Source organism: Poecilia formosa, unplaced genomic scaffold, assembly GCF_000485575.1.
Source record: "Poecilia formosa unplaced genomic scaffold, Poecilia_formosa-5.1.2 Scaffold129, whole genome shotgun sequence".
Classification (NCBI taxonomy): Eukaryota; Metazoa; Chordata; class Actinopteri; order Cyprinodontiformes; family Poeciliidae; genus Poecilia; species Poecilia formosa.
The window spans coordinates 562,624-588,804 of record NW_006800068.1 but is presented as its reverse complement, the minus strand read 5'-3'; the positions used below and the strand labels follow the sequence as shown (position 1 = coordinate 588,804).

The 26,181-nt window shown below is 40.5% G+C and overlaps 1 protein-coding gene across 12 annotated transcripts in view; it reads left to right on the top strand.

Moving 5' to 3' along the window:
* Positions 1–26,181, top strand: part of vav2 (vav 2 guanine nucleotide exchange factor) — a 189,734-nt gene that overhangs the window by 40,779 nt on the left and 122,774 nt on the right. For all 12 annotated transcript variants that reach the window (XM_007561610.2, XM_016676164.1, XM_016676165.1 and 9 more), the window contains one exon: positions 18,154–18,270. In XM_007561610.2, coding sequence (XP_007561672.1) covers positions 18,154–18,270 — 117 coding nt within the window. The remainder of the gene's footprint in view (positions 1–18,153; positions 18,271–26,181) is intronic.

Here is a 26,181-nt window from a genome sequence, read left to right as displayed (position 1 = left end):
TATTACAAACAAACGCACACACACACACACACACACACACACACACACACACACACACACACACATATATATTTGTTGCTGAACTGGTGAGGAGATATTGAGGGATTTGGAAGGAGGATGCTGCTTCTTGCTGAGATTTTGCTGTGGATCTTTTGCTGTGATGCTTAAAGTGATGATTTATTGATTTCTGTGAATTCTGCAGGCAGTCTCCACTCGAGGGGTGGGAGGTGAAAGTCATTTCTAGCTACGTATGCTTTTGTCTGTCTTTTGTTTGTCCAGGACAGAGCTCGGGATAATCTTCGGTTTTACCGTTTCAGTGGAAATCTATTGAAACGTGGCATATGCATAGTAATGACAGTTGGGTCCATAAAAAAATCTTGCTGTTTTTGCATTACATCTTTAAATTTTAAGCAGTGCAAGTCATCTATTCTCTTTGAAACTCTGGTCACATTGCTTTGGGTTTAGCTTGAACTGAAAGCTGATGGCTGTCTGACAGATGCTCACCAACAGTTGACGTAGTCAACAAAAATATTAAAACTGGCAACTTGTCAGAAGCAACTAACTGGAAACCAATACAGCCCATCACTAATCTGTCTAATGTTGCTGTGGGTATAGATGCACATTTATCCAGGCGCCATCTGTTTGTTGGTTCCCAACCATACAGTCAGACGGAGATTTAAAGAGGAGAAGTCAGAGCAGGTGAAGTGGATTAGCACCTGCTTGCCAACAACTGATGGTGTCAACCAGGACATGCAAACGAACAACAAAGTTGTTGATTTCTAACCCAGATAATGAACCTTTAACGAGTCACGAGGCTTCATCAGGGCATCTGTATCTTCAGTCAGAGGCTTCTTCAGATTAATTGCGAGACTGACTGCTGCTGGAGATCCTTCTACTCACAGCATCACCGTCCACGACTCTTGGATGATATGAGTTATGGTAACATTGAATTTCCCTTTGGGAATTCAGAAATTTTGTCGAATTATATTGTATTTCTGTACAAAAATTATTTGGAGGAATCAATTCATAATCTTCAAACCGCACACAAATAAAGAAATGACCATACATATGGAAGTTAACATGTTCTCATTTACTCCCCTGCTTCTGTCAGCGAGTTTCCTTCTTTCTAATGATGATAGCTGAAGTACCGGCATGGAACATGTGGTGAAATCATCATGTTGAAGATTTAATCGATGTTTTTACGAGGGGAGTCGACCCGTCTTGGTCTTTTCAGGAGAGCGACGCGATGACTCCACATCATCCCCTCCACCCTGCTCCTCTGCCCTTGGGTCCTGTTACACGCGTTTATGTCCTCCTGATTCAGGCACGTCATCTCTTAGCCAAGTCTTAGTGTAAAAACCGACAACCTAAAGTAATTTTCCGAAAGGAATATTTGAAGAAATCCCCAGTAATAATGCAGTGAAATCATTATGTATGTTGCTGAAACATGTCAGGAAAAAAAAAAACACACCTCAAGGACTTATGTCATGATGGCTGATCACATGATTAATGATTGTCCTTGAAGAGCGCCTGTTTGTGCTATGATTTACCAAACTCACTGCGCATCATGCCCACCATGGGCATGTACGCCAATTAATTACGGGTATCTTTGATTGCAATTGAGATGATTGCTTCACCTTGCTCCCCTTGCAGGAACAGCTTCATCAACTCGGTGTGGAACCGTTTACTGCTGGGAATATAGGGGGTTTAAATCAGATGTACTCTTGTTTAGACTCATTTCTTGATCTTTAGTAAATATTTTTGATTGATTCACTCACCTCTCACCCCTTAAATCCCTTGGCATACCGAGTGTCGCTTGGTGTCATTTTTGGCTGGACGGATCAATATGTTTGCCCCATATCGTCAACCTGAGATGAAAACACACATCCAATAACCGCAAACTCTGGAAAATCAAGTCAGAAATGTTAAATAACTACTCTTAAGTCACCGTACGCCCGTCTTCCTCGTCCATGAAAAGCTCTCCACTCTGTAATGTAGCAGCTTAGGAAACATGCCTCCCCTCCCCTTACCCAACTCTTCCTTTTTTGCCATCTGCTTTGAAATGAAGGCACATGTTGGAAAGTAGGCTAAATCCAGAGTGACAGCTTTTTCTCCCTCCTATGTTAAAGCAGTTGCTGTAGGCGGTGTCCGATAGCATGGGAAAGGAGCGAAAGGAGTGAGCCGGTTTATCAAGACACGACAGCCTCACGGTTTCTTTGATCTGTACTTTCAGTACACACAGCGTTGCATTATAGCTTCCAATCTGCACTTTCATAGAGACTCACTTTATTGGCATTTCACTCGTTGGCTACTTTACTAGGGACATCGTGCAAGTGCAACATGAACCCCTTACTTTTGTGTGGCAACAATCTTATGTCATCACTGTAGGTTCATTATCCTGCTGGAAGTATCCACTGGAACATAGTAGTGATAAAAAGAAGGACATGGTCAGCAAGAATACAGAGGCTGATGCAAAAGTCAGTAGTAAGGGGCTCAGGGTTTAGTAAGAAAACACCCCCACTCACAACATCACCCCATCAGCAGCAGCCTGAATAGTTGAAGTCAGAATGGATACATTTCATGGTGTTTATGCTGGATAATAAAGCTGAGCATCTCTATTTTCTGCTGTAGTCCAAACATAGATCAGCTCACAATCAAAGTCCCTTCAGTTCCCTTTCCAGTCCATTCTGATGCTTTGTGATGCTACCAAACATGCTAACTCAAACATGCTACTGGTCTGTGATTTTGTGAACTTGCTCTGGGTATTGTTGATGCTACTAAGAGTAAATAACATTGGTTAGAATGAAAAATTAGATGTTCTTTTTTTACCCATGTAGGAAAATCTACATGCATTAATCAGTCTGTGTTTCGATAACATAACTTGTTAGCTTTGATCCCGCTCTTTCTCCAACTCACTGATGTTAGCCCAGCCCGAGTCTCAGCTTGTGCCTTAAAGACAGAAAACATTTGCTCAAACTTTACCAATGCTGACCTGAAGTGTGTTTCCTTTTTATCCTTCTTTTCTTCTAGATAGATAAATGTTAGCATGGAACTATTACATCATGTTAACATGTAGCTAAAACACAGGAAACATCATAGGTTTTATACAGGATATCAGTCACTTCGTGTTTTAAAGCAATTCCTTAAAATCCCTCTTATTAAAAATTTATGATATTGTTGCTGTAAAGACTTTCTTATGCTAAAATTGTGACCTAGCATCACTTAAGCCATTAAGGCTAATGCACATTTCTCTAAATGTTAACCTGAATTTATTGATTTTTGCATAAAGTGCTTATTTTTAGCATCTATTAAATGTTTGATTGCCTTTTGTGTAAAAGAGTCTCTGTTGATGTTAAATACATACATGGAATAAACTTGTTCTCCAGCTCATCTGCTTGGCATGAGAATAAAGCAAACTCTTGGTCTTTTGTTAGTTCACTTACACAGCTGCCATTTTGTGGCTTTTAGACCTTGTAGGTTGTCTTAAACCTCCAATTACAGACCAGCCACAGCGCACATCTGAGAGGCGTAAGCAGTTACATATGGGCACTCTCTCTCTCTCTCTCCTTCTCAGACGCACTTGCACACAAAATACACACTTGGTGTTTCCACGCTGGAGGCTCAGGGCTGTGATCTTTCCAAAGGTTTTCCTCCCGTGGCCTGTGTGCCAGACTGTCTGGAGAGCCACGGAGGGGATGGCGTCTCCTTGCCTGCCGAATGAAAAAGCCAGCAACGTTTGCTTTCCGTAGCACAGCAGACAGCTTTCCCTCACGGCCCCCCTCCCAGCTCCCACCTCCCACTCCTCTTGAGGAGGATTATTGGCAGAAACTGGACGTTTGATCCCGACTTGCTCTCCACCATGGCTATATCCGCCTGACAAGGCTCTTTGAATCTCTGTCTTTCCCAAACTTCTCGCTTGCAGCTGCTTTTAAAAAAGATAACAGCTAAGCCTTTTTTCCCTCCCTCCCTACTGTCTGCTGTTTAATGTCTCAGATGTAGCTCTTGTCTACCTGGAAGCTGGCAGTACAGCTGGGTCACTGATATGCTTGGATTTAATTGAATTTCAACCAAGATGGTGCAGAAACGATCATAGAGACAGGTGTGGGTAATTTATGACTGTTTCCTCTGATAATGCAGAAGGAGTAGATAATTAGCTGTCTTGAAGATGAGAGGGGCTCTTGCATAAAAACATCCCGATTGCATGCTTGCCTGTGTGAAAGTTTTTTTGTTGTTTTTTTTAATTCTGCTCACTTTCCGGTCTGATGATGTGCTTTTGTTTTAACAGTGATTAATTGCGAGGGACAGTGCCAAAGAGCTTTCTAAAGTAATTTGCACTTCAAGTATAAACAGGAAGTGTGTTTCCAAATGCAAAATGCTGTCAACTGTTGCAGCGGTTTGCAAGGGGAGCCAAGATGAAACTGTGCTCTGGTGATGCAATGTGACAGAGGACAGCACTGAATGAACGTAAGCTGTCTGAGCCCAAGGTGCTTCATTTAGGCCAAAAATCTGATGTGCTCATGGAAACGAGTTGGAAAAAAGTCCCGTTCCTTCAGTTTCAGAAAGTATTAATGCGGCTTGAATTTCAAGTGCATTTGTTTTGGTTTGCTAACACAAAGTAAGGCATATTTTTTGAAGTAAAAATACCGTTTTCTGCACATGTATTTAGTAGCCACCTAATAAGCAAACAGACTAGCTCTGTGTAATTTAATCTGTGTATGGATGCAGCTGCTTTATGAAGGCCTCAGGAGTCGCTTTGAGAACATTAGTGACAAACCGCATCATAAAGATGGAGGAACACGGCAGACAGGTCGGGGAAAGTTGTGGAGAGGTTTAAAGCAGAAAGAGTACAGTACAAATTCAAACCTACCTAGACACGACCCCCATCTAAACCAACAGGCCTGACAAGGAAACCATTACTTAGAGAGGAGGGAAAGTGGAGAGGATGCAGAGATTATGGGTTGCACTTTAACCTTGAACCCACAATCCTCATACTTTAAGGATGCTGCATGGTTAAGGAAGGTGGTCAGAGACACACATAATTTTTTTTCCACTTCGTGATTATGCTCTACTTTGTGTTGGCTTATTACATAAAAACCGAATGAAACGCATTGAGCTTTGTGCTGTGGCATAATTTGGAAAAGTTTGACATCTTGAAGCAGTTTAGCAGGGTATCATATATGCAGTGTGGAAGCTGCGTGACAGGAGCCTGAAGAGTTACTGTCTCTCTCCTGCCTGGACAGAACTGCTTCACAGCTTGCTCCCATGCATACATCCGAACCCACATCAGCCCCACCACGCCCCGCGTCGCGGATCATTGTCTGAGGGCCGAGGCTACGGACTGAGACATGCAGCCTTCAGATGTGCAGCAAGCAGACATCGAGTGACGCTGACCGCCAGCTGTGAGATAATCAGTCAGCCCATCTAAGAAAAGGCTTCCCTAAAGCTCTACAGCCGCTTTGGCCAAGTGTGGTCTGCATGAGCTGATCTCTATTTAAAACCCCCAGCATTAAGATGATGGATTCAAACAGTGGGGCGTATCTAATAGACTCCTCTGCCAAAGGAAATTTAAAAGACTATTTATTAAAAGTCTGACTATCGTACGTTTTAAATCACTTACAGTGTTGCTGATAGTCCAGATAAGTAGTTGTAACATGTCTTAAAATAAACTCAGTAACACAGTGGATCTTTGCCTTTTCACGGTTCACAGTTTGCAGGTTTTTCTGCAGAGTGTAGCTCTAAATTAGCTTTTTCCTAGATTTTATAGAGCATGTCTAAAATATTCAAAAGAAAATGCATCTTGGGAAGGAAGCTGAACTAGTGATGCTTCTTGAAATGCTATTGTCTGGTGTTTTCCAAGAGGATTGTTTGTTTTCCTGACAGTTTTCACTGTATTCATATTAAGGTCCTGTTTTTCAACTCTTGTATTACATATTATAAAAAAAATCGACTCTAAATTATATAAATTTTTTAAGATTTAGTGGCTTTTGTTGTCAAAGGTCTTGAGGTTTCAGTCGACCCCCAGATTACAGCGTCCTCCCTCCTCTGCAAGCGGCACCACATACTTCCTCAGTTTGAATCTTTCATTATAGGTTTTTCCACTGAATAAAAGTATTTAAATGAAAGTTTGAAACATTATTCAGCATGAGCTGCGATACATTTATGTGACTCTATCAGCAGTACCTATTTGTGTGCAAGGTGCTGTCCTTGCTATTTTTTAAAAAAGAAAGATGGCAGTGTTTTATGTTTTCATTCATATAAGAACTGTTTCTATATCTCTGAAAGGTTGGGAGTCTGATTGGACTCATAAATCATTTCATAACAGATAATTTTCCACCTATTCACTCGTCTTGAACACGGTTATGTATGCAAAGACACGTTATGTATCCTCTTTACCTTCCACTAATATGCCTTTGCATGACATGAGAGATAATTAACACAATATATTGTTAAGTAGGCAATCTGTCAGTGCTAGAGAAAGGTGCAGTATTGGCCCAAACTGAGTATAATAGCAGCAGTAAGCTGAGACACACCCTGCCCTCTTTGTTTCATTATAGGTTTATTGAGTACTTAAACCAGAGGTACAAAAACGGTACTTAATACAACACTTTCCACTTGCATAACTATTTGTGTTTAGTTATTTCATTAAATAGCAGCTGACAGCTTCACTGTAGTAACAAAAATATGATTCATTGATTGATTAAAAAATACTTGGCATGAATTTATCAGATAAAAGCTGAAGCCGCAATATTCAATGAGATTTTGGCCTTTTTAAACTTAATCTTCTGATAACAATGGCTATAAAAACGGCATCTGTAGATTTTCTTTCAGTCCCAGTATTTCTCCTCAAATGTGACATACGTTGTCTTTTTTACTTTTTTCACGTTTTGGCACATCAAAAAGAAGAAAAATTGTATTCTGTTGCAATTTTGTGTGACAGACAAACACAGAGGAGCAGAAAATTGTAGAGTAAAAGGGAAATAATTCATACAAAATTGTGACGTGTGTTTCTGTTAACGCTGGAAGAATAGAAAGTAAGAACATGGCCGTTGTTGGAAGAAAGTCATCAGAAGCCCGATTTATTGTCCTGTAGAGAAAACCAGCAAACATGCAGTGACTAGAAGAGACATTATTGGCAGTAAACGATCATCCTGAAAACACTGACCCCAAAGCGACAGGTGGTGGTGGATTTCTTTCTTTCTTCTTTTTTGCATACGGCAAGGATGTCGTCACTACATCCTTGTTTAATTAAAGGAAAAATGCACTTAGCTCATTCATCTAAATTCACACAGTTCATTCATTTGACGCTGCAAAATGCAGCCGTGTTGTTGCTGCACATCTTCAGTGTCTCTTTCTCATGCAGGAATCAATCCGTCCTCTCTATCTACAAGTCAATTGCTTTGGCTTCTCGTGGGATTTCCTCAGTGAAACCAACAGGAATGTGAAGCGGATCGCACCTGTCCGATCGCCGAATCTGTGAAGCGGCTGATTGGTGGACTGTGTTGTGCTGCGGAGCTGCGAGTGGCTTAAACCCGTGTTTATCCGAGCCGTGTGGTGATTAAAGCGGGCCGAGCTCAGCCTGGAGTCAGATGGGTAATTAAGAGGCTGGTCTCCGGTGTTAACAGCATTAGTCACCTTGGAGCTAATCGACAGCACAAAGCCGCCTCCCTCCATGTTGCCGATAGCCTCCTCAAGTAATCCTGCACAAACAGGAACTTAGGTGTTTTTTACAGTTCCTGTATAAATTAGAACAGCAGCAGCAACAAAAATGTAATTCAAAAAGAGAATATAGAATCGTTAAACACAGTGATATATTGTTGAAATGTTTTACTTTCATAGTTTTCATGATTATGGCTTAGAGCCACTGTGAAAACAAAATGTGTATTCCAGAAATGGCAGCGTAGTGACAAGCATATCCATGTATGATACTGCATATGCACTTTGGAATGGTGTTTGCTGCTTATAGAAATCTATTTTTTCCTTCCACTAAACTTTCAATCAATTCCCCTATGTACAGACCTCCTTCAGCAACTACTTTTTATGACTTTCCTGTCTTATAATGGGTATCTTTTAATGGTTTGGACAGGCCATAATGTTATTATTAATATCTTTGTTATTCTTTTGTTGGTTTTGTTGGTACAATATTCTAGTAATTATTGGGTTGTCATTAGTTGTAGGCCATAATCCCTAAAATCAACAGAAAGAAGTGCTTGAAATAAATCCCTCCGTATATAAATAAATCTACAACTTTCACTTTCTGAAACAAATTCCTGAAACCAATCAACCTTTAGCGATTTACTGCAAGCCTCCTAATGGGATGACGAAACTGCCTCTGCTCTGTGCAGATAACGGACATTTTGCTGAATATTAATGCTCCCATTACTTTGCACCTGTTGACAGAAACTCATAACCAGCATGCAATAAAAATGTATCTTGCTTTGATCTCGTCTCTTAGCATCAGTGTAGTTTTATTAGCAGCTTTGCAAGAAATCAAAGCCTCTTTGTTTTCCGATGCAGGTCGGCCAAGTTAAACATTATTTAAAGCTGTGGGGCTGCAGCGGTGCTTTGCACAGTTGGGGATCTCTTCGTCTAAATAAAATTTAAATTACACCTATAGTTTGTACCTCACCATTTACTTGGTGAGGTAAAAGTGACTGTTTATGCGTCCTCCGGGGGTCTAAATCACGGCGATGAGCCTTTAAGTTGTGAGGGAAACTCGGCAGAGAAAAAGATGGATGCCGACTTTCTTCTCGCCCATCCCGTTCATAAATTACCAGGCCATTGATCCATGGTTGTCTGGGATTCTCAGCGGACCTCCTCCTCGCATTCATCACACCCCGCGTCTGCAGCTAAGCCTGAGTGGAAATGTCTCAAACACATCCTCCCCTTCCTGAGAAAGCAGCAGCATGGCCTGTTGCTTGGATACAGCAGTATTTTCGTTTTTCTTTTTTTATGAAGAGTGGATAAAACCTAAAGGACTGCATTATGCGCCAAGATGTTCCAGCATCTTGGTCCGTGTTGGACGTCTGGTTTTATATTGAGTGAGCGCTGTTTGCTTTAACGGCAGCTGTGCGGAGCGTTTTCCCTGTTTGCAGGCTGCTTTTGAGACAATGCAGGGAAATAAATCACTGTAGGGTAAGCAGGATATCCAGGCTGGTGATAATATTTGTTATGAGCTACTGTGAAATCCAGCTGCAGACGGAAATCAAGCCGGTCACGCAAAGGTGAATCCTAAAACATGTTGCACGCAGTTTTGTTTTTTGAAACATTGCTGAAAAACTGACATTCAGTTGCTTGTTTAGAGTAGGAAGAAGACATGAAAACATGCTTTACAGTTCAGAAAAACATCTCATTTGAATAATGAAGTTTTATTTTTCTCTACGTACACCGTGTTCCCTTTATTTCATCTTAAAGATGGATGAAATAAAACCTGTCTGACAGCATGAAGTAGGCTCAAAGCTGTAAAATGCTTGCGGCACCGAGGAGCTCTGCGCTTGGAGTCGTTCATCATGCACTGAGGAGAAATCAGAAAAAAACAAGGAACCTTTTTCATTCATTAGGTGAAAATAACAGCAAGTGATGATGAGTTACTCTGTTTCTTATTAGTTTAACTAAATCTGATCTGTTTGTGATACAGGCATGTTTAACAGCCGTCCTGTAGATTTAAGTACAAATTTCTCCTGAGTGGGAAAGCTGACCCACCTGTGGCATAGAGCTGAAAACAGAGGAAGCAGGTTGTTAATGGATGTGTGGCAAAATAGCAGCCAGCCAGCCAGCCAGCCAGCCACAAAAGCTCTTCTGCGAAGAGCTTCACGTGTCCTGTGTGTGTTCAAACGTCGAGCCTGCTACTGACGGCGCGTTCCTCCGGCGTGCCTGCTCCTGCTGGGCTCCTCTGATCTCAGCGCCGCTCCACATCGGCGCTCCTGTTTTTACGACTAGCCACTGTATAAAAGGTAAAGGTGGCCTGGGTTTAATTACGCAGCTGTTCTCTACAGTCACGGTGGCTTTTTTCCTGACAGAGTCAGAATTATCCTCTTTTGTAATGGAGATTAACCCCACTAACGGCATCACTTAGCCTATTTAGCTTCCATGTTTTAGCGCCAGGCCCTCTCTAATCAGCGGCTCTGCCTCGACAGCTGGGGGTTCTCCCAGATACAAAACTGTGGTCAATCCTTTCCTACTTACAGGTTTTTGGGGGTAACAAGATGAGATTAACACATTTGAATGCAATTTTAATGTAATGCATAATTCATACAGTGCCCTCTTCTCTTAATTTGAAGGAATACGCCCCTTTTCTGCAGCATTCCAAGTATCAGAGCGTCCCAGTTGAGGGCTGAGGAGGGGGGTTAGGATTTATCAGGGTCCTCCGGGCGTCTCCTGGCAGATCCTGTCCAAACATTTGCAAAGCTGGGCCCGCTTTCATTCCTTAAGTGTAATTGTTTTAGTTAATGCAGGACGCAATGTTCTGTCCCGTTGGTTACGAAACCTTTTATTTTTAGTGACACAGTGACCGTCGGTTGAACTGCAGTCAACATGGAGTCACAGATGCTCGAGCATTGATTTGCTCTCCAGGCCACAAACTGAATTAAAAAAAAGTCACACATAATTTCCTGGCAGCAGCGTTGTTCATACCGCTAACGCTTTCTCACCTTTTGCCTCGTTGTTGCCAACAGTTGCTGTGCGAAGCAGAAAAAGACAAAGTCTACAAAGTTATTCCTTAGTCTCTTCACAAAGATGAAGAGCAACAGATTAAACAAATTCTCCTCCTCCAAAGCCTCATGAGCTGCAGCAGGGCAAACCCAGAGGAGACATTGGCTGGTTTGAAATATTTATCAGGCCTCATATTGATTTCAAATAAGGGGAATTTAGAGATCACAGTTGAGGGAAGTAGACTCTTGTGAAGATCTTCTCCTTCGATTAATTTTACGTATTTCAAACCGAATGGAAGCAGAGATTAAATAGTCAGAGATTAGATCTGATTCTGTCAGTGGTTGAACTTTGCTTGTTTAGTGGAGGATAAAGATGTGAGAAAAATACTTCACATCTCAGATTATTATACCGTTTTATTTATCAGTTTATTTATGTCCGGCTCTTCTTGTAGGACGAACATGTAATACACAGAAAATCGGGTGTTTTTTTCCAAATCAGGAGATTTGAGTTAATTAAAATGGCAACGTTTTGAAAATCTTTGAATTTAATTCAGTTTAGGAATAAAAAAAATATTCCTGAAGTTTTGACTAGTGTAGTTAGTGTCCTAAAGCATTATCTGGTGGAAAATACTACATGTTTGCATTTTAATTAATTAGTCTGTAACTTTATACAGAATAAAAACTGGTAAAGAACTGAATAACTTATGTGACATTTACAAAGAGCAAACTCGTAAAAATGGTACCTGACAGAACACAGAATAATTAAAAAATTACACTGTAATTACATTGGTATACAGTGTGGTTGACCAATTCCCATTTTACCTTAGCATTAGTGAGAGTGTGTAAAGATTTTTAAAGCAGCTTTAAATGTGAACATCTGTTCATTTTGACGATGAAAAATGACCTCGTCTTCTGGTTTGCATTAATCTGGTGTGGAGTGCTTTGCGATTGTAGCTGGATCTGCTTATTTCCTGTTGTGGAAGCAATAAAAACACATGAATCTTCTTCTAGATGAAACTGGTGATCACCTGTTACCATTAATAACACAATGTCGAGCACATTTTTTCAGCTACAACTAGAAAAATGGAAATCATTTCACTATCTAATGGTCATATGAGCTTATCTTGTGTTTTTTTTGCTCTGGGGGGAAAAAAAGTTTTAAAATTCAGTGTTGCAAGAGCAGCTGTAAAAAAAAAATCATTCCTTTTCTTCCACTCAATGTTGACTCAGTGGCTGAGTATTGGTCGCTTGGTTTGTTTTGCTGACACAAATGAAGTTGGCCATAAAGAGGCTGTCATTGTTGATAGTAACATAATGTCTGCTTACATTACATCATAGATAGTTATACAGTGTTTGCTTACATGCGTTTAGATTAGAGGACTGTAGACATCTGAACAATAAAGCAGACCGCTGTCATTCCTTTAGCTCTTGTTTTGATTTTCTCCAAAGACAAAGAGTCTGAGGTTTATGAAATCCATCGTCGCCTCCACCTGGCACCGGGAGGTTCCTTGCTGGACTGTGCATCCCCTGCAGCTTTTTAAAGTGAGTCTGTGCACTTACAGTCATAAAGAAGTCTTCCAGGCTCCTCCTGTGGTCATCTGGGTGCATTTTCTGAGTGCTCCATCACCTGCTGAGAGCTTTGGAGCTGACATCTGGGGTGTACGATGATTCACTGCCCCTATTACTTTGTCTGCTGAGGGGATTTTGTGGCGAATCAAATTTAGTCTTCCTCACAGTTCTCAGACAAACATCAGTCTCTTTCATTGACTTTAATTCTCTGACAGGCTGTCTGGGTATCTGATCCTCTCTCTGACTCACCTCAGTTTAACCTGAGTTTTTTTTCTTCCTCCTCTTCTTGTTCTGGGCCCGTTCTGCGTCTGCTAGAGGAACGAGTCAGATACGAGCAACAACAGTGTTCTTTTCTAGCAGCAACGCGATGAAACATGTTATTAGATTACCACTAATTGCTCATTTCCCAAAGGTGATGAAAGTAGGGATATGAGGGGAGACTGAACAGATTGCTTGATTCTGTTTTTGCAGCCATATCTGTGGTGTTCTGCTTACAGTTTTCCGCTTTTTTTTGGCTTTCACCCCCGTTATCCCTAACGGAGCAGATCTACAGCTTTGGTGGAACAAGCTTTGTACTTTTCACACGTCGCATTTCTGCAATTTGCTGTTGTTCGACGTTTTGGTAGAAGGTGTAATTTGTAGCTCCTCAGGAATGAGCATGTAGGAGTGTGTGCAGATGAAGGACCACCCACTCAGAGAAATAACGCATTGTTCTATGTGCGACGTAGCGTGGTGATACGGTAGAAGGGCATGTCAGGGGTTTTTTTATGACTCTTTGCTGCTCCTCTCCCACCTGCTCTCCTCCGCCTGCATGTCTCTGACAAGTCTGCCGCTTTCAGGAGCTGTTTACTCTTCAGTGAGAAGTCAAACTGTTTCTTTGCTGTCACACACAAGCCACCCTTTTGAAAGCCTGCTGACAAACTGGAGTGGGGCTCTCGCGGCTCTCTTTTTAAGTTTCTTTTCCTGGTTAAACTTCCATTTTTTCCAAGCATCCAAGTTTCTATTTTCTGTTCTTTAAAAGCCCAATTTCTTTAACTTTATCTATCTTGTGCTCTTGGTATTTCCCATGGTCTTCTGTCGATGGTTGGAGGGTTTCACCAGGGATCTTTTCCTCATTGCTCACTTAAAGCCTCAGACAAGTGACTTTAAAATTTCTTTCTAGAATATTTACAATACTGAGGAATTTGTGGACAACTCAAAGACTTCATGCTGGGCTCGTCATGTGGCTGAAAACAAGCCCAAATTACTACCCCTCCACCACCGTGCTTGGCAGTTTTCATGTGTTTGTGGTGTTTTGCAGTAATTAGAACATTCTGGCTCATCTAGCCAAAGTACATTGATCCTGTAGTCCTGTGGTTTGTTGTTTACAACTTTACAAACCTAAACCATGCTGCAGTTTTAGTTGAGAGACGAGGCGTCCGCCTCCCAACTCTTCCACACAAGGACTAGTTGTTATTATTTCTCTGTAGAGTTTTGAATCATTTCTCTGAACATTGCATGCCTGACCTTGGTTGAATTTATTTGGAAAGATTCTCCGCTGTGGTAAATGTTTTCCACTTGTCGGTGATCTGTCTGAGTTTATAAATGGCCTTCTAACCCTTTCCAGATTGATGCGTTGTGATAATTACTTCTTTAGGTGACGTCAGTGATTTGCTTGTTTTAGACAGATGGTGTATATTTGATTCTGGAATACAAAGAAGTTGATGGTTTTCTCAGTGTATCCCCGATTTGTTCCTCTTGTCCAGGATACTCGTGAAAATAACATTTTGATCTTCATGAGTTTTTCCCCCAAACTTGCCCAATCTTCTTCTCGTTGCCGTTTAACGAACTTTAATATTTGACGTGCTAACTGAGACGGAGCTCCTGCAGTTTTTACAATTTCTCTCGACATTTTACATTCTGAGCTCAGAGGGAATTTGCAGGTAGGCTCAATCCTGGGAAAATTAACAACTCGATTACCTTAAATTGGTTTGCAGTTGGCCTAAAAATCCCTCCCAGTTCGATGTGGAGCAGCAACTGTTTCTCTTAAAGGTTATTGATGTCGTCTTTCCATCCTGGCATTTTGTTTACTTGGAACAGAGCAACGAGTGACAAAAACTCTTGCTTTTTATAGAGTTACCCACTTTGTGTTTTAAGCTTACTTGACTAGGTTGCATTCAGCAGCCAAGCTGAAGTCATGCTTTAGTTTTTTATGTTTTTCTTTATGGTTCAGTGTAAATATTCTGCAGATTTTACACCATCTTTGATGCCCAATAATAGTGATTACTGATTGAAAACAAACGAAATGTCTTGTCATGAGGACACTGGTGTCCTTATTGTCCCGTTTGCTTTCATGGAAGTGTGTTGAGGAACATGGTTATCGGGTTAAATAACAACAAACTTGTTGAGTCAGTTGGATAAATCACTTAGAGGAGAAAGTCTTACATTGAGCTTGAGTTACATTTATTTCCTCTTAGGCAGGAAAAACTTATTCTGGGGCATTTTACATCCTAAAAGTACCTCAAAGCACCGGTAAACATAATTGTATTTGCTGTTTTTCCAAAAGTAATTTACCACCTAAAACAGGGGAAATTAAATGTCATAAAGCTGACAGCAGGAAAAACAAACCCTGAAATATAGACCTGCTCTTTTATAAGCTCCAAATAAAATAAAAGCAAGAAAATCCCACATTTATCATCTGAAATCTGCCATATTTGAAACCAAACCTTCCTTTGTTAAATGCAGCCTCTGTGACTCAGTAAGTGTGACGTTATACCAGATTGGTTATGCTGAAGGCAGCCGCAGCCTGAGGAGATGATCACATACAGTTCACTCCCAGGTGCACTCGCCCTCAGCGCACTACATGAAAATGTCTCTTTTTTTTATGTTATTTATTTGCTGCTTGAATCGTAGTATTTTCATTCTAACCCCACCTATGCTTTAGAATTACCAAACATACATTAGAATGTCAGACACATCTTTCCTGTCCTGATTCGTATCTGCAGTGAACCCCTCTCTCTCTCTCTCTCTCTCTCTCTCTCTCTCTCTCTCTCTCTCTCTCGCCTGCAGACCACTCCAGCAAATGTTACCTTTTCATATCAGGGCTGGGAAAATAAGCTCTTTTCTTTTTCTCCTCCCCCCTCAGCACAAGTGGATCTGCAGGCATGATAACCTCCGCCGCTGAACTGCAAATGTCACTTTGGCGAGGCGACCAATCGCAGTTCTTTTTCCTAGTCTGTGTGGCTCTCTTATGGGGTTCGCACCCGTGACACTGAGACTGAGCCGGCGCGCTCGTATGAATGAGAATGACTTGGCGAGCCTCTCAGGTGTGGCCCGGAGAGGCTCACGGAAATATCATGAAATACCAGGCAAACCAGGAATAACTGTAGCAGCAACAAGATGGATTTTGCTTTTTGAAAGCTAATTAGAACATCAGTCTGAGGTGGATATTACCTCACAAAGTCAGCTGCGGGAAAACAAACACTTTGTCTCCTCGGACATCTGCAGAGTTCAGTGGAGAGCGGTTCTTACAAGGAGTGGACTGGTTTGAGATTCTGATAACCTTGAGCTAAAAGTAGATGGTAGTGAATATCAAACATGATGTATTGCATGTAGAGAAACAAACCTAAGTCGCTAAAACCTGTACTACATCCCACCTTAAAAAGTCTCATTGCAGGTTTTTGCTGCTTCTCATATAATTTAACAGCAATTCTGATTTTCATGCAGGAATGACTCGAAAGAAATGATGCTACATTTGACGTTGATGGTCAGATGTTGGAGCTTAACTCAACAGGAACTTCACACTTAAAGAAACAAAGAAGTAAAACAAAAGTAGGATTTTTTTTATATCAGTAGAAATACTTTAGTAATCCCAGAGGGAAACTAAATCTTATTATAACTCATATTATCAAAAGATTTGATGTACATGCTGATGTCTGTGCGCAGGAAGGACCTCCTGTAGCAGTCTGTAGTGCAGCGTATCTGAAGAAGCCTCTGATGTTTTATAACCCTCTTATGAAGGAGGTGATCAGGGTTGTAACCATTTTTATGAGATTTTCACCTGGTTCTAATAACATGAATCAATTCCAGTTACTCACTGGGAACTTTAATATAAGAAAAAGAAACTTACTCAACTCATCCTTTTCTATTGAAGATGTGTGTGGGGTTTTTTTTTTGTGAGTTGATTTTTTTCTGATAAACAAGCTTTTATGAAAGTCTTAAAGGCCTCTGTATGCAGCTGGTGAGGGAAAGATTTGCAGTCTAAAACTCCGCCTGCACCTTCTGGTGCCATCGTTGCTGCCCTGATTGCTGTCTAACATCAGCCCTGCTTCAGATGTGACTCGGAAGGCTGCTGGTCTTACGTAAGAGCCATTACAAAGAAATATGTGGCCGAGGCCTTCAGCAGATATGAGCCAATCAAGCATTTCGCTCCATATAGACTCGTTGCCTCAACTCTTGTGTGAGTGCCGTCCTCTCCCTGCTCGTCAGCTCATATCGCACACAGGACTGAAAGAGCAAATCAGGGCGGTGTGTGAATTTGCTTGCTAGGTAATGCATTCTTCACATACAGAAGGATCAGAGACCAGGTTTGATTATAAATCACACTGCAACGCCGCTGTAATCGGTCTGAGCCCCTGCCTTCAAGGTTTGGCTGACTGATGGAATATTTTAAGCATCGATATTTAGACCGGAGAAGCGTCGACGGCTGTAACCCCTACGAAGATTGTCCGCCTCGACACATGCTTCACACATGCTTTGGTTTTGTTGCCAGTGATGAAAAGGCATATTTTGTGCTACACTGAATTCGTTCAGTCTGTTAAATTGACCGGGTCAGCTCATCAGTTTGCCAACGATTGTGGTTTTCTGTGTAGATTCAGGTATTTGTATTGCCTCAGCAGGTCGTAAACACAGAGGATTAGTCCTGCAGACCCGGAAATAAAGTTTAGTGCAGTGACATCATCTTAAATGTGTTTATATTAATTTAATTAGTAGAGAAAAAACAGGAATAGTCGTGTTTAATGAACTGAAATATTCATTTGAAACACTAACAATTCCTATAAAAATGTTTTACTTTAGAAGCTGGACAGGTCATCCATCTTTAGCCAGTGTTTATCTTGGATCTGTGATTGGTTCTTCAGTCATTTTCTGGGTTTAAACACCAATCAGACACTTTGATTACAGACTCTTGCAACCTAAAATGAAAAGAGGTAGAAATCTCTCTTTTTTTCCCAGTATGGCAAAAAAAAGTGTATATTTTTCTTATTTACTTACTATTTGTGATCCTGTATACCTGTTTTCTTTTTTTAAAGCCTTGGAGATCTTGGCAGAGTGCATATATAAAAACCTTGAAAACGGGTTTCTATAGCAGGATAATCGTTTCAAACATATGGCCCAATCAACAAAGAAATTACTTGCAAAGTAAATATTATAGTTAACGGCTGATCTTAGCAGCTGTATATTTCTTAGTCCAGTATGTTCAGATCTTAAGCTGTGTGCTTTTTCTTTTCCTTAATATCTCACTATGTTTTAATGATTGACAGGACTCCCCTTGCTTGGAGCTGAAGGTAGTTTCTGCTGTTGATTGACAGGTTGTTTTTCAGCTTTTAGTTAGAGGTCTCATTCCATCTAGAGGACGTATCTCAGGATGCTGTGTGTGGTGATAAGACATCAGACGACATGATCCTCTGTGGCTGTGAGGATTAGGTTCGCAGTTTTAAAGTTCCTAGGAAGAGGAGCAGGTCAACTACAAAGTCACTTCATTTGAAAAACTAAACCCAGCAGTGCTGCGGCGATGCTGGTCAACCCTAACCGGACCCGTAGAACATGTTTCTAAATATTCTTCCAGATCAATCGTGCTGGTGCAGCACAGGCATGAAATATTTAATCTTTTCATTGTACTGTTATCTGATGGCGCTCAGGCACTTACGTCAGTTTTGCTTCTTATTTTCTCTTTCTGTAGTTCCTGTGCCTGAAGAATATCCGGACATTCCTAAAAGTGTGCCACGACAAGTTCGGCTTGAGGAACAGCGAACTTTTTGACCCGTTTGATCTTTTTGACGTCAGAGACTTCGGCAAGGTAAGTTTAAAAAAAAAAGAAAGAAATAAAAACTCTTCCTGGTTGATGTTTTCCAGAAAGTTGGCTGCTTGTTTCCAGTTAAAAATTGACTTCAATAAGTAATATAAGCTTCTGAGAAGCTTACTGTTATTGCTGCTGTTTGGACTTTCCTTATGTGTTGGACATGTGTGCATAGAGAAGTACAGGGATGTGTGAGTTCATCTAAAGTGCAGATCAGCATCCCTTTGTGCTTCGCATTAATTTAAAGGTAGTTCAGACCTAAATCTGTCTGTTTCGTTGACCCCCGGTGTGGCACTGAGAGCTTGGATGAGCATTTAATGTAACACCTAAAGGTCAGCAATCTTATTCCATGTCACTGGATGGCTGTTGCTTAGACCTATACTCATGGAAAGGAGGGGGGAAAAAACACAAAAATGACACCGTGCAAACTCATTCCAAGGCTTTTTCAACTTTTTAAGTTATGTAATCCTGTGAGTTTCAACTAAAAAGCAAACAAAAGAGGCATAAAAATATATCTTGTTTATACTTCACCTCCTAGTTTTACAAAAAAGGATCCAAAAGCCATTAAGAGGCTTAAAATGATCCATACCCTGGCAGATTTAGATGAAAAAGTATTTTTATTCAGTCAAGAAGATGGTTTCTGAAAGGAAAGGAGACAGGGAAAGAGAAAAGAACATGTAAAAATAAGAACTGTTTCTGAATGTAGGTAATTAAATATGCTTTTTTTTTTACATCATTAGGTTGAAATGTGGAGGATATTTGTCACATTAAAGATGGAAAGGGTTTTGTTTCCACTTGGCTTTGCAGTTTTGTTCCCAGCTGCATTCATGTAAACATATTACAGAGTAATTGCTGATGATTGCTGGGTGCTTAATTATCATTGACCTGCATGCTGCTTGAAAAATGTTCACATTTACCTCTCAGCAGGGGAAAAGTAGGGCTCAGTCTTCCTTAAACTATTAGCATTTAGAGACTTTTGTTTTGAAACATAATGTGATGACTATGCTAGTTATATTAATACATTACCATGTAAGGAAAAATGAGTGATTTTTGGAACTTTCTACAGTGATCCAGAATATTCCAGGGACAGGTTCAAATGTGGATCATGAAGGATGGTTTAAAAAAACGTGATTTAATGACACAAATGTGTGAATGCTCTCTGGATGCGGTAAAACAAACCAAACAACCCTGATGTAGCTCTGCTAGCTTTAAGTTTGAATCAAATGTATTGTTGTACCTTTATACTCGGCTACCTACATCTACAGTGTGTTGTAAATCTTATCAACTTTATTGGGAGTTTTTGTGGGACAATAAAGTTAACTTTTGTACTTAATTAAATGTGTGATCGTGTTGCAACTGCCCACAAAGTTCTGTCTTTAACGTGGGAATGAAGGCTGATTTGGACTCTTTTGATGGTCAGTTAGCTGATCAATACTCTGCTGCAAATAAATTCATTAATGTATTTGCATTTTGTCATTTGATGTCATGAAATGGAGCCACTTTGTTCATGAAGGTTTCCAGCAGTGAGGACTTTGGTAAAATGGGCCCATCTAACACGAGCTGGAACCAATCTAGAGCACTTCAGGTCCAGTAAACGGCTCTGGATAGATCCAGATAGTTCATCTGTTGTAGAGCAGATATAATTTCATTTAATACTGAGTCATGGATGGATTACTGGCTGTAAGGGTTGATCATATTTATCTGAGGATGGATGGATGGATGGATGGATGGATGGTGAAGCAGAGGTTTTCTGTTCTTCCTGCTGAACATGCTGCATGTTCTCTCCATGTTTCCTTGAGTCTCTCCCAGTGGCGTCAGGCCTGAAAAGGCTATGAAAGCTAAAGCACACAGCAGGTCAAACACTTAAATGAACTTATGGTCTCATTTCTGTCATACGTCTGCAAAAATGGGCAAATAAAGAGACTGTTCTTTAATCCAGGATCAGCATTTCCTGTTGGCTCCAGCTAAAGACAGAGTGCTTCACTGCTCTTTCTAATCCCTTTCCAAGTGGTGTGTAGCTCCACACAGAAGGCTGGTTGGTGTAAGTGGTGAGAGCCTCTCTGAGCTTGTACGCTGTTAGTAATGGCATGATGTCATTAAATTCATGATGACAGCTGATGCAGTTGGGAACGTTAATAATGCGCCGCTTCATCCGAACGAGCATGTGTTTCTATTAAAACAAGGAGGGTGACGTATGAACACACTGCTGGCTTCTGTTATTTGTGTAAAGTCTTCTGCTCATTTATCAAACATATCTGCTGTAATCCAAACTTATCAGCTCTCTGGAGCATGCACTGAGACGAATAAGGAGCAGAAAAACGATGAGAGAGAAGAAAAAGGAGACGAGGACTCACTTGGCAGTTTGCAGATAAACCACAAGACGACGTCTGACAGTCAATGAGCTCGCAGTGAATGGTATTAAAATCCAACAGCAGTCAGAATCAATCACACCGGTCCTCCATATGTCAATTTAGAAATTGCTTTAGTATGGTCTCAGCAGTGGCGGGCTTGTCTCACCATTGATTTTCCATTAAGGCCAAACATCACATTACAATATATTGAACAGAGTAGATCCCTGTGATGTAGCATACATTTAAATAGTCAGAATTTCTCAGAAACAGATAATAAAGGTAGGTCTTTCTTTCCTGCAGATCTCGGCATGTTTTTTTTTTCCACTCTGTGGACACAAACATCAACAAGAAATAAAGAATATACTGTATATTCTCATCAATAGGTGCAAAAATGGCTCGCAAACAGAGTGTTGTGTTTTGTAGGAAACCTAATGAAAAATTTTCTTCTAGTGTCGATTTAAATGTAATCATAACAGGTCCATTGAGATTTCAGATGACGTTTTAGGTTCCCATTGATTAAGCTTTTATCAGATTGTCATTGATAGCAGTAATAGTTAATCCAATCCATAGATCCTTCTGAGAGTTTTGCTTCTTCCTGTGTTGATGTAAATGGAGCAGATGTGAGAAACCTTTAGGTACTAAACGTGGTTTAACGGTGTCTCAACAAAACTGTATAAAGTCTGTGACGCGCACTCTGTCACTGTTCTGGTTTAAATAAAAAAATTAGCTCTTGCACAACATTTATGTTATGAACAGATTTGTGTTTTAGCACTTGTTTATGTTTTTTTTTCATTGGACGTAGCAAAACTATATATTTTTTAAAAAGGTCTGTTTCTGTTGTACACAAAACCACAACCGAAATAAAAACAAAAATCGACTACATTTTTAATTATTATATGATACAGCCTTTGAATGATACCTTTGAGCTGTTTTTTAAAAAAGATAACTTTTCCTAATACCCTCTGTTTTAACTCTAACTCTGGTCCCATGGTTGAAAAACATCGCTGTGTGTGAATTCTGACGAAACTGTTTGTAGTTTTCTTTGGACATGAGGAGAGATGATATACTTGCTTTTCACAGATTTGTTTCAAATTCTCTACATCTTTCTCAGATTTGCTACTCCTGGTCTGGTGGTGTTGGTACAGTTAAAGAGCAAATCACTTTTTAAAGAAGAGCTCGTCTTATGCATTGATTAAAGTAAAGTGCCAAAATAAAGCAGCTGTGAGTGTGAAAGTAACCAAAGAAGTGGCTGATAAGGCTACTTTTTTTTTCTTTACTGCTTCTATAAACATTAATCGGGCCTGTATTCACCTTTCACTCCTTTACACCGACCCAGAAGTCAGCCCTGCTGGCCTCCAGTTCCTGTAATGACGCCTTTTCCCAGGTCACCAGGAAAGGGAGACCAAACCTGTCAAGGCGCGTTGCTGATAAAAAGTAATTGCGCCTTCAAGCCCTCCCTTTCGCCTTCCCGTTGGGCTAGTCCTAAACCAGATGGAGCACGTAACCTGCTCGATGTCCTCTACTAATTTTTATTTTCATTACTTTGCATTAGCATGAACTCGAGCTCCCTTGTTAGCACTCTTTTTGCAGATGTAAAATCTACAGTTTGGTGCCTGTTTCACCGCTCACCTTACCCCATCCCCCATCATTAGAAATTCATTATGACATCATTAAACCAATGAAATACAGCTTATTACCGAGGCCCCAGAGAAGGCTTTTATTTAAACACCTCCTCTCTCTCTTCTCCAAACCCATCCGCCTCGTTTCCTGTCTTCCAACCTATTTTAATTAGCCACCAAAGGAACATTGCTGTCATTTAAATGAACATGGCAATCAGTTTATTTGGCTGTTGCCATGATTAGCATAATTATCCTGCACCTGTTAACCATCTATCAACAGTTTGGTAATTTTCCGTCTGCGAGCGGCGAAGGAAGGAAGCTCTCTGACAGATTTGCAGTCTTCATTAAAGGAAGTTGCGTCGTTTGTTTGAATTGAATGTCTCACCAGAACACCCTCAGAGACGCGACTGACTCGTGACGAGTCCGAGCCGTCAAGGTGATGCTCACTGACTCCACGGCGCAGCGTCAAGGTGAATTGATTTTATTTGTGCGCTGCGTTGGAATGGAAATTCAACATGAAAACAGACGATCTGTGGCTGACTCTTTAGCTAAAGATTTTGCTTCATACAAAAGCACTACCTTGCAGAGGCATTTACATATTTTAATAATACAAAAAATGTATTTACTGAAAATTTTAGGTAGAGTAGTGCATTATAATTGATGGGAAGTGGAAAAATACATAGTTTATGTCTGTATGTGTCCACCCTTCTTAACTCTGATACCTCTGCGTAAAATTTAGTTTAACAAATTGCCTTCAAAAGTCACCAAATTAGTGAACATGTAAAATACCCAATGTGATTGAAGAGGTAATCCAACCACATCACTCTGAACCAACCATCCCCATAGTAACACAGAGTAGCGGTACCGTCGCACTTTATTTAATTCATCCATTCATCCATCCACCTCAACTAACAGTCTGGGCAAGCAGAGCATTAACAAGAGCAGCACTGAGTAGAATAGAAATAACCTTTATTGTCTCTCAGTGGGGAAATTCAGGTGTAGCAGTAGCAAAATGACTGGCAAGCAGAGGCACGCAGGCTCACACGGGATGAAAAAAGGTTTACTCAGATGAAGCAATGTGCCACAGAGAGGGACATTTCAAAGAAAGTTTATGGTTGTAGCGTCAAAAAAGTTATAAAAGCATGAATGCTCATCAAGGGCACAGGAGTTTCAGTTAAGGATTTGCACAAATAAAGGTGTGCTTTCTACAAAATGTTGGCTTAATCGGGTCCCTAGAGATGTACATCGGATGTATTTACATGAGATTCCCAACCATTTGCACTGTTCCACTAATTTGACCTGCATCAGAGCTTATCTCGCATGATTCTGTGGTCAAATACTCAAAACGCACCACCAAACAGCCGGTGTGTTACAACATGAAGGAAGCTCAGCTGAAACAACAACACCAACCCCCAGATTTCATTTTGTACCAGGCGCTCCTATTTCTGCCGCTTTTCTCTTTCTCTCCATTTCCCCATCCATCTCCTCCCGTTCCTCACTGTCCTCCACTTCCCGCTCATTCATCTCGCACCTCTCTCACTGCGAGAGAGTGTTGTGATAAGACAGAGCTAGCGGGCAGGCGAGCCACTATTGTGTCGAGGCGACGTGATTGCCGTTGGACGGCGGTGTTTGATTACCCTCTCTGGCTGCCCCAGAACCCGTGCAGGCTGAACTCTGCTCCTTTTCATTTCCTTTTCTGCGCTCTGCGGCTGAAAATAGACGACTCTTTAGTCTCCACGCCCAGTGCTCAAACATCTGGAGCGTGCCTGCATGTTTTAGCCTCCAGCTGCACACCCCTCGGCACGGCCTTGTGGTTCTTTTTTATTATTATTTTACTGTTAAGAGCTTCAGTTTACAGAGTGTTGAACGTTCAGACCTTTTTGTTGTCCTTGTTTCATTTTCAAGAATTGTTGCACGTCACAGAAAGGTCACAGCAGACACGTTCTTATTAAAATATAAACATTAAAAATATTGTCTTTTTATTGATCCCAAACGATGATAAATGTTTTGTTTCTGGTTTTAGCCTAACTTTAATTTTGGTAAATATTTGTGCGTTTTGTTTGTTAGAATCACTTCTGAAGCAATATGGACCCTACATATGAAATAATGTATCAAAAATCTAGACTTTTATTTGTAAAAACATCTTTAGGTTTCATTTAGTTGATTCAAAAATCCTTGTTTGCTATAATCTGTCAATTTTATTTTGAAATCCAAGATAATCTCTCTTTCATTCCTGTTTTAAATGTTTTACATTTTGTTTTAGAGTTCCTTTACTTATACATTATTTTTACAAGGTCAAATTATGCATTTTTAATGCCTGGTTTTGTACCATTAGTGTTATGAAACATAAATTTGCAATAATTTTTTGTATGGAACATAAAAGCTTTTATTTTGAAAAGTATCTGTTGGTTTTATTTTTAAATGTAAACTATTGTCTTCTCATTAGTGGTTTAGTTCACTGCAGAAACTGCATAACAATAACTATGATGCATTCATGCTATTTTAGAACAAGTTTTATTTTGAAAGGTCAACTTCACTATTTACAGGAATTTACTCAGAAGAAATATTGAAACTTTCCCAAAAATGTGCTTTTTTTAAGCACAGATTAATTCATCTGGATATTTGCTTTTTCAGTCTTCTGCTTCATGAAATACTGACTTTTTTTTTAAGTAATATGAACTGTAACCTACAGAAGTCTCTCTGGAAAACATTGACGGTGTATGCAGAGCCTGGAGGTGTTGCTATAAAATCCTCGGAGTTTGCTGTAAGTGATGGAGGGGGAAGGTTCAGAGGTCAACCAGCTGGGGTCAGCATTTCAGATGAATCCGTCCCCTTCCATTAGCGACCACGTCCTGAGCAGCAGGCCTTTACTGTCGGTACCTGAGTGGGTTTTTAAGTGGATGGTCACATGGCCTTGTGTGTGTGTGTGTGTGTGTGTGTGTGTGTGTGTGTGGGGGCGGGGGGGTTAAGTGTTTTGAGATGCATTATGAGATGTGTTTACATTTATCTGAAGCAGGTGGATGTGTTTACATATATATGTCAGTAAATACCATGTTAACTCTCATTTGACCATTTTCTGACACTAGAAGAAAGTATTGCAATGAAATAATCTACTTTCCTCCAGTATGGCTCAGCTCCCCAACAGGTTCTTCACCCTAAGGTGAGAATTTAACTCCTCGACTCCGGACACTCGCTCCCTGGCTCTCCCACTCTCTCTGTGGCTGTCATTTCTATTCCCTTGCCCCTGATCTTTACTTAACCGCCCGTCAGGACCGCCCCCATCTGCACGTTTTTACATAAAGCTTCCAAGACACAATCAATAATTCATTCCAAAGCGGCACAGCGCTGATGATATTTCTCTTGACATGAATAATAAATGGGAGCGCTCCCCACCCGTATTTTTAGACCCCCTCCGATCGCCCACACAACGCTTCGGCTGCAGCAGCTCGTTACCCCGATAGCCATGGAAACAGGTGACTGCAGGGCAGGAGTGGGCTGCTGTCTGGGGAAAGAGTTCATGAGTCCAAAAGTCTAAAGTGTTCACACTTCAAGTTTGAGCTTGGGGAGTTATAATTTGTGGGGAAGTGATGGCTGGTCTAGGCCAGTTGACTGACTCTCATCACTGAAATATGGTTGTAACAGCTGAGATGATGCTTTTGTGTCAGAGTTAATAGGAAGATGGATGGGTAATTTTTCTAAAAATGGAAAATGTGAAGTACCACACAATACATTGGTCTTTTGTTATCCATACTTTTCTGTTTATTTAGTTTCTTGGTAAATAGAACAAAAAAAACAAAACATCCAGAAACTTTCATTCTAAAGTTTCTTCAAAGAAAATGTAATTGAATTAATATTGCTATTAGGAGTAGATTTTACTTTTTTATTTGGACGAGGTAAATTAAAATGAGTTAACCTAAACAATTTTTGATTTCTTTTTCATT